The sequence below is a fragment of the Haemaphysalis longicornis genome, unplaced genomic scaffold (genome assembly GCF_048455015.1).
Source record: "Haemaphysalis longicornis isolate Haplotype H1 unplaced genomic scaffold, Haemaphysalis longicornis Haplotype H1 scaffold_10, whole genome shotgun sequence".
NCBI lineage: Eukaryota > Metazoa > Arthropoda > Arachnida > Ixodida > Ixodidae > Haemaphysalis > Haemaphysalis longicornis.
Genome location: NW_027526204.1, coordinates 108,260,977 through 108,273,648, shown reverse-complemented (window position 1 = coordinate 108,273,648; position 12,672 = coordinate 108,260,977). Strand labels below are relative to the sequence as shown.

General features: G+C 47.7%; 1 protein-coding gene across 1 annotated transcript in view; it reads right to left on the bottom strand.

The window, feature by feature from the left end:
* Pfrx (6-phosphofructo-2-kinase/fructose-2,6-biphosphatase) overlaps nucleotides 1-12,672 on the bottom strand; it is a 179,128-nt gene that overhangs the window by 158,351 nt on the left and 8,105 nt on the right. The window contains exon 2 of the mRNA XM_077690350.1: nucleotides 763-983. Within this exon, the coding sequence (XP_077546476.1) occupies nucleotides 763-838 (76 nt within the window). The 5' untranslated portion in view covers nucleotides 839-983. The remainder of the gene's footprint in view (nucleotides 1-762; nucleotides 984-12,672) is intronic.

Here is a 12,672-nt window from a genome sequence, read left to right as displayed (position 1 = left end):
TGGACGCTGCACGATTCTCAACAATATTCGCACGCAGTGCGTCTAGCTCACCGTGACACTCTACGTCGCCCGGCTGACGAGATACGACAAAGGGCGCTGGGTCCTTCCTCCTGGCGGACTGTTGAGAGCCTTGCAGCATCAACTGTTGCGCGAAGCTAGTGAAATGTACTGTAGAAAAAGGTGTATACAGGCGTATTCGGAGTGTACAAAAAGGTGTACGCGGGTGCAGAATGTCACCGTACAATGACACGATTAGTTAGACGCGCTCATTGGGTGGACTCAGCGTCACTAAATAAGCTACGCTTAAGAGTACCGCCACTTCGTGCACCCGGAAGCGTCTGGGGGCCATTCTGTTTCTGGCTTGCAGTGTTGCCATTTCTCCCAAGGAAACCGCCGCCGGTTGTGACGGGCGGAGTGCGACCGGCCGCTCTAGTTAGTTAGTTAGTTAGTGAGTGAGAGAGAGAGAGAGAGAGAGAGAGAGAGAGAGAGAGAGAGAGAGAGAGAGAGAGAGAGAGAGGGCCCAAAAACAAAATGGCTGCGCCCATATGTAAACAAATATCACGTGGTGCCGACCGACAAATCCTGGCGGTACATAACAATGAGAGAAAAGAGTGCCAATTTTTTCTTTCCTCCATGGTGCCGATACTCCAAAAGCCTTTATTTAGTGACGCTAGGTGGACTTTGAGAGCCCTGTAGCATCCACTGTGCTGAACGCAACTTGCGCAGTGGGCTATGGGGCGTCACAACAGCGCCCGCGATTACCTCTGATGGGGAACGGCTTGGTCCCGTTGCTGTACTTGCGTGCCGCCGAGATGCTGTTGTTCCTCGGTTTGAGCATGGCGGCGGGAGGGCAGAGAGCAGAGGCACACGGTGCAGGTGGCGGTGACGAGGGGCGGCAGTGTCTCGCTGCGGGACGGTCTCAACAGGGTGGCGGCGGCGGGGTGGATGGCATGCAGTCACTCGCACAAAGTCACGCTGTTAGTCTGCGCATGGGGAGAGACAAGCGCACGGGCACGCACAGTCGGTTAGCGAAACATTCACACTAACATCGAAAGTACTGGGCTGTTGGCTCAAGAACAATTTCAATGCTGAAATTTCCTCTCGTTAGTGAGGTAACTGTTCCTTTATTAAAGATATCAAACATGACGTTTCAATCGTCAGATAAGCGGCACCCATTTGCATCACATGCGGGCCGCGCGCAGAGAGACCCGGATCTTTCGGAGAACACGCATGCAGGCAAGAAATCACGTTCCGACGAGCCACGCTCGTCACGGGGAGTTAGGTTAGCAAGGTGAACACAGAGTCAGTCACAACACATTGCCGAAGGACAACAGCGAATACAGGCATTCTGGTGAACATCCACTTGCACACATTCTAAGCACGCAGTTATTTCAATATCTAAGTAAAAATAACGACGCATGCCGATCCGCCCTTATGTTATATCCACCCCAGATACCACAGTTTGGCCCTCCACGGCCCCCCTTTCACATGGACATGAAGTCATTGCGCTTTTTTTTTTTCAGGTTGTTTATTTTCGCAGCAGACGTAATCCTTCCAGAAAACACCAGACGCATTCAAGGAAGAAATAAAGAACGAAAGAAATAATGTGACATTGGATTGATTGATTGATTGATTGATTGATTGATTGATTGATTGATTGATTGATTGATTGATTGATTGATTGATTGATTGATTGATTGATTGATTGATTGATTGTAGGGTTTAACGCGCCGACGCTACACGGGCAATGAGGCGCACCGTAGTGGAGGGCTCCAGATTAATCCTGACCACCTGGAGATCTTTAACGAGTGCCGAAATTTGAATGAATCAAAGAAAGGAATAAAGAAAGAGGAAATGGAAGATAGAAGACAGAAAGAAGGAATTAAGTAAAAAGGAGAATCGAGGGAACGAACAAATAAGACGGAAAAGTAACAGGTAAGAAGAACGAATGAAGGAAATAAAAGGGAGAAAAGCAAGAGAAGAAGTGATAAAACACGGAAAGAAAGAAAGAAAGAAAGAAAGAAAGAAAGAAAGAAAGAAAGATGCAGTTTGCAAGTATAACAGCCGCTGGAATGAATGAATGAATGAATGAATGAATGAAAGCTTTATTTATTTTATGTCTTCTTGGGGTTTATTTCGTGAATAGTCAAGTATCCGACCGCAGAACAGGCTACGGCGCGTGCTCCGTTCCCTGCGCAGACGCTGGCTTTGAATCGAGGCGGCGATGATAAAATCAGCTAGCATCCCCTCTTTAACCACCGCTTCCTCTTCTCACGTGACACAATCACCGGCGCCGCAAGCGGCCAGTATCCATCACTGTGACGTCGCCGCAGAAAAGGGGTCCACTATAAGACGTATGCACCGCATCCTCCTCCACTACTGATGCGAGCGGAGAGAATGGGGCCGGGTGTCATTGCCAAGGGCGCGCTGAGCGCCGCCGGCGTAAATTTAAAATGCACTCGCCATGCGGCGCCGGCCGGGCGGGGCACGCGACGGGATATTTGGCATCACTTCTCCTCCGACAGGCCACGGACGGCTGCCCTACTCGGGCCCGTAGCCTCGTAGTAAGACCGCCGCCCGACGCCGCCGTCGTAGTTAGAGCGGTTGGCGCGTTTATACGGTTATACGGCGGTGAGGCGCGGTATTCCCTTCCCCGCAAATTCGATGCCCGCGCGCAGAGAGAGGGAGAGAGAGAGAGATAACTCCGTTATGAGACAGAAGACAGAATCCCTAAACAATCCTTGGCTTGCTCGTTCAGACGACTGGGGAATGTCATAATGAGACTGTCCGCCGTTGTGAGACGAAAACACAACAGGAAATGGAACGCGCCAACACACAAACACACACACACGCACAGACAAAGATTTGATTGATTGATTGTAGGGTTTAACGCGCCGACGCAACGCAGGCGATGAGGCGCGCCGTAGTGGAGGGCTCCGGATTAATTTTGACCACCTGGGGATCTTTAAAGGGAAGGTAAAGCGGTTTTAGAATTAAAAGAAAAGTTGACTAGCAGCAAGTACACATTGAATAGCTCATGTGTACGAAATATTTTCGCAATACATGCAATAGAAGCGGCGCAATGAGCAAACAAAAGTGGCCCGATGCCCCGCCCCCATCTCGCCGCGCGATGCCGGAAGACCGAAGAGCGCGGGCGAAAACCGGCTGAAAAACGTCATACCTGGACTTCCGGCCGGATTCTGCCGCCTCGGCTATGCTCTTTTCGCCGTGTTTCCTTGTGAATGATACTTGTTGTTGTTGTTGTGGTTGATAGCACTCATTTGTACAATTTTCGTGTTCAAAAAGTATGCACGAACGCCAAACGAGGCATACGTTATCATGCCGTATTCCTAAGCAGAATAATGCCACGCCGAGATGCTTGATAACATACGGAAGCGACAGCCGAGGTGATGACAGAGAATATACTACACTACGTTAAATACTTTGTAAACCGCTCCAATGCGGTTTTTTTTTTTTTTTTTTTTGATGCGACGGACGTGAATGTTCACATCAGATTCTAGATTTAGGAAGGATGGGGAATACTGCTGTACTTTGGCCGGGGATGTTTCGGTCCATTCCAGAAACCAAGTCATATTTGTTCAGGAAATACTTGTTTCGTTAAACGCGTCGGTTTTCTTTCCTTATGGGCTCAGGACAGTGTTCAAAAAAACATTTTTTTTGGCGAAACTAAAACAAGGGGCCAATCCTGATAGAAGTTCTGTCCCGGCTAAGTGGTAAACAGTATTCCTACAAAGTAAAAGAACCAAGACAACCAGATTACTTATTTTGCAAGTATACATGTCACGATAAGGTGATGTTTGTCTGGAATAAAAAAAAAAAACACCACTCCGAACCACCACCGTGCCATAAGTTGTGTTGACTGCGGGGGCCTAATTTTTTGCCCAAGATTCCTTGTGGCTGCATATTATAACCTGGCAAGCACTTGTTGTCACTGAACCTCAAGTGTGCTCCAATGATAGTCGGTGATATATATAATGATACTAAAAAAAATTAGGAGCAAAGAGTAAATATACGGCCTCTGTCCGAGTAGCGCGGTAAATGCTTAAATCTAGAAATGCTGAAACAGGCCAACGATTCATTATCCCAAACGTTTGGTGATTGTTACCTAAAGTAACGTAACTACAACGCAACTGCCTTGTCCGACTGGTCTGTTAATTATAACGAGGTGGCCGTAATATTGTAGCAGAATGCGCAACGCACAAGCGAAAATCAAGCCCTACTACACCCAATAATGCTGAGCAGGCACTAGTATGCTGCAGTGTTTTCAGAATAAATGTATGCGAAGCAGTAAGACGGCACTCATCGAAGTGCAGCTAGCAATCGCGGAGGCCGTAGCGCCGCTGCCGAAATGGCGCGCGCGTGTGGGTCTGTGTACGGGGATGAGTAACGGGGCTGGGGTGGTCGACAACGAACAAAGGAAATGCGGAAGCAGAGTCTGCTTGTTGGTTTATGCGTGTACCGGCAAGATGTGTCTCGCATATACGTTTACAGCGCATGAACGCTATTTTTTCGCGCAGTGCACGTACGTGCTTTCGCTGGTAGATTGTTTATAAAACGCCCATTAATCTTTGGCATAAATGGTTTTATGTATAATAATAAACAGTTAAGGCAGTACCTAATATTAACATAAGGTATAAAATCCCCCTATGCTGGTTGCCTAATTCAAAAATATTTTGATGGAACCCACTAGTCGACGTCACAGTCACTGCTTTGGGGTTCTCTGTCGTGTAAAGCAAATTTAAGCTCCAAGATAATTGAACCAAAAGCACGGGAAATTATAAAACAAACATCCAGTCATGTGCGAAAATTAAACTGCAAGCTAAATTGCCCCAAAGGCAACCGTGCGATCGTTCGCAATGCTTCCGACAACCCGCGCGGCCGAACGGTGTCCTCCTTTGACGTCATGACGGGCGCAACCAATCAGGGGCGTCAAAAGACGAAAAGCGCGCGTCTTTCAAACGGGGCCGCGCTTATTGCAAGATAAATGCCACTTGGACTCATGTACGATAAATTTCAATGTGATATTCGGAATCAACGCGCAAGAAACTATATAACTGTTAATCTAACTCAAATTTTTTGGAAAGTGCTTCAGCTTCCCTTTAACGTGCGCCGAAAGCTCGTACACACGGGCGTTTTTGCTTTTCGCCTCCATCAGAAAAGCGGCCGCCGCGGCCGGGAATCGAACCCGCGACCTCGTGCTCAGCAGCGCAACGCTTAGCCACTGAGCCACCGCAGCGGGTACACAGACAAAGAAGGCAGAGACGGAGCAACGTTACTTTGAGAGGGATGCAGTCGCGAACTGGCCTCGGTGCGGCGCTTGAAAGCTTTTGCGGGCTTCCTAAAAGCCCCCGGACTACATGGCGCGCAGAAGGTGTACACTTGCAACGATTCAATCCGATCGATCAACTTTCTCTCTTTCTTTTTGGATTGGAAACGCCGCGCCATTCCGGTTGTGGCCCACCGGCATTAATACAGTATATTTGGTGGGCTAGGGACGCCTTCCCGAGCCACCGGTTTAGCGTTTCCAGGGCATACACAAACTAATCGGCAGTTTTCACTAACCAGTATTTCCGCATAGCTGATTCCACAACAAGAAGCTTAGTTTCTTAGCAGCTCACTTAGCAACAAACGTGGTGACAATCCTAACGAAAAAGGAAATAAAACAAATAGACCACCGCACTTCGAAAAAGAACGACACCACTGCAGAAACGTACAATGATAGTCTACAAAAGTAAGGGAGCTATACACCTTTGCAATAAAAACCACTTAGACGTCGCCGTTTCAGACTGTTTCATGCGCGCGCAGAAAAAAAAAAAGTGCGAAGAGCGTAGCTTCAGAAATCATCCAAGCATGCTCGCAGCAATCCAATAAGGTTAGGGTCCTTTTATCTCAAATGGGCGCTAAAAATTAAATAGACAGAAGCTGTCGACGGCAAGTTCATGACTCCTCACTCGGGGTCGGGGCGTTGGACCTAACTGAGCCTTCCCTCAACGCTCCTTTACAAAAAAAGGGGGGGAGGGGGCGAGCCAACCTTTCTTGAAGAAAGCATCAGTGGGTGCATTAAATTCGAAAATCCATTGATTGATAAATTATTACTTCATGATTAGATAAATTGGTGAAATTCATTGACGAAAGCCAACAAGACCGAAAGAAAGAAAGCAATCGAGCTAGCGCCTGGTTCACATCTGCTGGTTACAAAAGAAACCTCCGGCAGAACGCGCCGACGTGCGATCAACTGGCCAGACAGGCTACAAAGCAAACGTGTATGCGAGAAGGCGCTTTAATTAAAGACATTAATATCAATACGTGAGATACCTGCAGTCTAACTAAGGCCAATCCGATCTGACAACGCCGAGGTCAGCCCGCAGCTACGCCGTGACAGCGTTGACCCTCCGGCACCTTTGCACCCGATGACCAATCAAATCAGCCCACCAAATAAACTGGATGATGCTTTCAATGTAAACCAAGCTAACCAAGCAATGTAAACCAAGCTAAGCGCGCGAGTGCTCAACCAGATAGAGACGTCCGGCTGCCGTGTCCGCAGCTTTGACTGAAGCCCTGAGTATAGCGGGAGATAAAACTTTCCCGATAGTACAGTATAGCCCACTTATAGCGAACCCGGTTTTAACGATATAGCGGCTATAACGAACAAATCTTCGTTTCCCGTTACCATTGGTATATATAATTTTCTGTCCAGATAAAGCGAAAAGGGGATATAACGAAGTGATTTCGGTTTCCCGTTGTGTTCGTTATAAGCGGGCTCGCCTGTACTTTCGCTTCATGTCACTCGTAACGGTGTAACAGTGTCGTCTCTCAATGCATACATCCGGTCTCTGCCGAAGACTTACACAATCTTAGCTGTCCAAAATCCGCAAATCTCCGTTTCTTGTTCGTGTTAGTGCAATCCTTGCCATGCCGCGAATGTCAATGACCTTGCTTCGGCTTAATGTTGACACGAAGGCTTCCACTTAAACTCAACCACTCGAGCCCCGCGCTGTCAAAACTTATTCTTTTCCCCTGGATCGCCGTACAGTATCTCCTTTTTCCATCTTCTACCCTCTCACCAGGATAGACCACATGTTTTCAATCACCTTCCCTACGTTTGCCTCTCGTAACTTGAGCTAGGACGTCTTCCACCCGAGTTCGCTTCCCATGTTTACAATTATGGATCCGGTCTGATCACACGAGCGGCTATTCCTGGAAGAGATGCTCGATGAAAGTCGCTTGACACAACGTTATCTGTCACGCAGGCACCTCGTACACGTCACGGCACGAATTAAAGGGCACCACGCCCCTATAAAACGGAGATCGATGGTGCTGGTTACGCCAGTCCTGCTTGTACGCGCCCAAGCTACCCAGAGGGCTACGGGTTAACTTAGAAATTTAGCCAACCTGTCTAATCTCATACGCAGAGGCACACTTTTCTTTCTGCCTCCGCAAAAAAAAAAAAAAATTCGAAGCCCCTTTCTCAAGGGAAATATGGTTAAAACATGCACAAAGCTTCCTCTCTTGCAACTTAAAGGAGCCCTAAAGAGAAAATACAACTTCGTTTAATTTGAAAGAACTAGGATTCAGTATCTCACTCAGCTCCATTACAGCCACAATAGATGTTTTTTAACGAAAAAAAAAAGCAAGAATTATTTAAAAACTTTCAAATTTTGCGCCACAGTGACGCGTTATGAGCAAGAATGACGTCATACGGGCCAACAATGAAACTTAATTTTAAGTGCACTAAGTGCACGTTAGCATTCAAGTGATGCGGTCAAATGGAACTAGAGGCCCCGCATTACAGACGTCCAGTCATGTGTCGTCGCGACAGGTCAGTTAGGCGGCTGCCAATTGCACAAACAAGGTTCCCTGACGTCATAGAAAAGTTGCGGGAAATTGTCTAGGGGGTCGTGACTGCTTCGCACGTTTTCTTTAATATCTCCGTTATTTGTTCGAAGACTGCGATGATATTGGTATCATTGTTATCGGGACTAAGCAGTCTTTTTAATAAACCTAACTTGTATTTTGTTTTCATGGCTCCTTTAAGTCTCATCGACCATGTCGGAATGGACCAGTCGTACAGACGTCGAATTCGTGACGCGAGGGACACCGGCTCGATTCCGAACACGGGAAGGGTTTCTTTCTCGAGGCGCTTGATGTGCCTTTGTGGAAACTTCTTATGTGAAGTTGGCTTCCCAGCAGTGCGCTTCGCTCGGACGAACGACGCCATCGCTGAGGCATAGAAAGTTTAGCTTTAAAAAGTCGGTTACCTGATAACGACGAGTTGACGCCAACGGTAACGACAAGTACCAGTTATAGCCTCAAGTAATGTGGTTTGAACGAAGGCAGTGGAGTGAAGGAACGAAACAGCGCGCGAAGACAGAGTGGGAAAAGTCGACCCGTTTTGGTTTGGCAGCTATGCCCGCGATGGCCGCCGTCTGGCGATGGCCACAGGCACACGAAAAAGTGTAGTAGCCGCAGCCGCTTGCGGGTGCGGAAACGGCCGCGGTCCAATGTGGGAGTCAAAAACAAAACACGCCAAAAGGCGGAGTTGCAGAAGCAAATATATCTGCGAAGTCCGCAATACGGAGAAGCTGCAACGTTAAAATAGAGGACGACGCGCTTGAAATGAAGAAAACCACAAATACAATAAGCATAGGCTTGCAGCTACCAGCCCATCTCTCATTGCCCTTTCTGTGTATACTCTGTGTGTAGTGTGTGTGTGCCTGTCTCGGTGCGTCCGGTGTGCGTATCTGCGTGTAGTTTAAAAACAAAGCAAACTCGCGAAAAGCGCGCGAAAATATAGGAGGAGTAAAAAGTTGCAACGTAATCGAGATAAATACCAAAACACAAGACTTCATATCGGGCTACAAAGTCTAACTCTTGCCCTGCTTGCACACCGGCCGAGTTCGGATATTTGGCGTGCAATTCAGCTTCGACTTTTGGCCTCCTTTCCGTCACAGACATTTACCCCAGTCTGCACACATCTTAATAGCTACCGCACATTAGTAGCTGCGTCCTGCAGCAATTACAGAGCTCACCACGCCCCCTGACATTGAAAAGGAGCGGGAAAACTTCTGCACCCTGGGGGCGACCAACCGAAAGCGTGCGACTCCGGCTTCCTCGAGCGAATATTCACAGCGCGGGACGTAAAAAAATCGCGCCTAATCGAAGCTAGTTCATTACTATGCCTTGTATCGTCGACAGGGGCACTAGCCTCGTCAAAAAAAAAAAAAGAAGAAGTAACGACAGCGATCGAAGGATCGTCGACCCGCGTTTACACAGATTGGATGTGGGGAACGGATGACGACACACATTTCGTAAGAGGCGAACACCTACAGGCACACGTACACACGCCGAGAGAGACACAAAGCTTTTTGTTTTCGTCGCCGGGACACGCGGTGCCTCTTCTCCCGTGGCACCGCGCCACGACACAGGACGACGCCGACCGACCGAGTTCGATAGGCATCGCGCGACGTGCTTTCTCCCTCTCCGAGTCCCGTATAACGACTGGAAATAAACGAACCCTGGAGACGACGCGGACGCTCGGTCAGCACACGGAGGCCGGGGCATACATGCTGGATTGGTTTTTACAGCAGCAAATAAAAAAATAAGGTCGACAACGGCGTCGAAGAGAGGCGGGATAAAAGCAAACACAAAGACAAAAGATGCTGGCTCCAGCTACTCGAGGCACATAAAACCAAAGGAAAAGAAAAATCCGCACTGCCCCAACAGATGAAGGCAAGCCAGATAAAAACAAAAAAAAACAAAAGATTTCGGCTCGAGCTGCTGCGGGCAAGAAAAAACTGAAGAAAAAAAGGACGCGCGCGCGCGAACAGCTGAGCGCGAACGCTGGTTGATAACTGAAAATAGACGCCCCTGTGCAAGACGCGAACGCTACGTACGGACGGAGAAATTTGAGAATGGACGTTGGATTGTTTTTTACAGCAGCAAATGAAAGAGAAAACGCTTAAAAATACAGCGTCGAAGCGAGGCGAGACAAAAACAAACACAAAAATGGCAGCATCTCCACTCCGTGGATGATGGCGAGGGTGCGGAGTACGGTGACTCAAAATGACATCCAAGTTGCTCCCCGAATGACATCCGATTTGCGCTCCTACCATCATTCTATTTGAGCCATGAGTTGCACCTTGATTATTCCCTAAATGAAACTGCAACTCAGGGCTCAAATCGAATTTCGCTTCATTTTCGCTTGATGGTGGTGTGCGCACGGATGGACGCGGACGGACATTTGGAGGTCTTATAAGGTACTCCGCACCGTTACAGGCGAAGGAGTAAGCCGCTGGACTCTCGGGTACTAACTGACGGTCGTAGCCCAATGGGTAAGACGACTGCCAGTAACTCTGTCTGGTATACCAGACACAGGCTCGAATCCTGCCGGTGCCTGTGTGATTTTTTGCGATTGTAAAATGCTATGCGCACGGACGCGGACGGACATTGTGCGGTCCTAAGGTACTCCGCACCTAAAAACTAACGATGTCGGTTCGAGCTGCTCCAGGCATAACAAAAACAAAAGAAGAATGCGCGCGTTGTCCCAACACATGGAACGCGAGCAATGCGAACGGGGGATTGATAACGACTGGAAATAAACGACCCCTGTGCAAGACGCGAACAGCGGGAGACGTGCGGCGTCAAAAGAAAAAAGTTTTGCGACCCCTTGCGCCACCGCAATGCGTCGTTGTGCAACGGCAACTGGTTAGGGTCACGCACGCATTACAACAAAGGCTTTCGAAGCGATTGTTGACTATAGAATAAGTGTCGGTCGTACTCGGAACCCCATTTCGAGCGCTTCTCATCCTAACCGCAGTTTTCCCATTCCTGCGTCCATGCATGCGTACGCGCTGACGTCAACCCCTGTAAAATTAACTTTTGGAGTATTAAGACTTCACTTTACTTTAATGATGATAGGAAACAAGGGTGATCGTATTTCAAATTCAGAAACTAAAAAAAGGTACGACAGCTCGTTCAAAGACGTGTTCAGAAAGGAATTGAGCGGAGAGCCGACAGCGGTGCTGCGAATGTCAACATCAGCTGTACTATACTATATTACTACAGGTACTACACCTAGATACTACTGTACTATATTACTACAGATCAGAGTTATTGGATGATTGATTGATTGATTGATTGATTGATTGATTGATTGATTGATTACTTTATTGATTGATTGATTGATTGATTGATTGATTGATTGATTGATTGATTGATTGATTGATTGATTACTTGGTGAAATTGTTCACATGATTAGCTGTTATACCTAGCCTTGGCCACTCCTCTTTTTTGTTGCTCGGGTGTAATTGATTGACTGATCGAAGCCCTGCCATGGCCAATCTCTCTGAAATGCTGTGGGTACGTGCTTTTTTTTTTCACGACCATCAACAGTGCCATATATCAACCACATTGTGAATACCAACTACGCCTTACATGACGAATGCAACGACACAAGCAAGCACTGAAAAGCAACGCCTGGAAAATGAGAAGAAAAAAAAAAGAGCAGAACGCAGTCTAGTAACGATCGCCTGCGAAACTACTAATTAAATTGCACGAGCACAGAGGCGCCAGTGCTGGAACACACCCAGGCCGGTCACGATATTTCGAAACAAACCCTCGAAATCCGAGCCCTCCGGGACTAATCTTATACGCTCGAGACCCGTCAGAAATGATTTGCTCACTTTTATTACTAGAAATTTCGACTCCCTTTGAGTATGTCAAATTACCAAACTGCACAAATCGTCCGTCACCTTTTGATAACGCGTTGCGCACCACAAGCCGTGAGTACATGACTGCAAAGTAAAAATAAACGAAGTATTTAGAACATTAAAGAGTTAGCCGTTTTCATGGCAGGAGGTGACGCGCCGACTAGCGGATAAGGAAATTTCTGAACTCAGCCAGGTTCCATTAATAAAACACGTTTAATCCAATTTCAATCAATCCATCAATCAACCAAGGAACTTCATTTCCTGCGGAAAGGATAAGTACGGGACTAAAAGCTCGAGCAGGTCGACGAGGGCACGACACTGCACAAGTTGGCAAAACAGCAAATTTCATTTCCTCGATAAAATAAATCCAATTCCAGCCCAGCAGTTCTCTTAAAGCTTTGTCCGACGAACTACAAGTTTCCTTAGTAGACACGCGCAAGCCCCCCCACACACAAACAAGCAAACTCAACATCTTGCTTCTTGAAGGAAACATCGACATACCGTAACGCAAAGCTTTTAGCTTGGGTAACCCAAATCGGCGATGCCTTTCTGCCTATAAACTGCCATCTTGTTTTTCGCTCCCGTCTGTTTTGTCTGCGCCGCTGGCCTCCGATGTGCTTTCGCAGGAACTTTTACGGCTTCAAACAGGCGTTCCGTTTTTAAAAGGCGAGATAAATTCCAAGCTGTGTACACACGCCCGCGCGCAGATAGCGATGAGGGGACGCACGAAGGAGACATTCAGGAGGAAAATTACACGGGCCTTTGTTGTCGTCTGCGGCCGCGTGATCAGAAACAATTTGCCGCGCGCGCACGAAGACACCCTGCACGCAGCAACTTGGCTCTTAGAGGAAAAGGGTGTCCGTTCAGGAAGCTACGGGAGAACCATTTCAGAAACGCAATACTCGTGTTTCTTTTTTTTTTCTGACAATATATCTGGCACGAA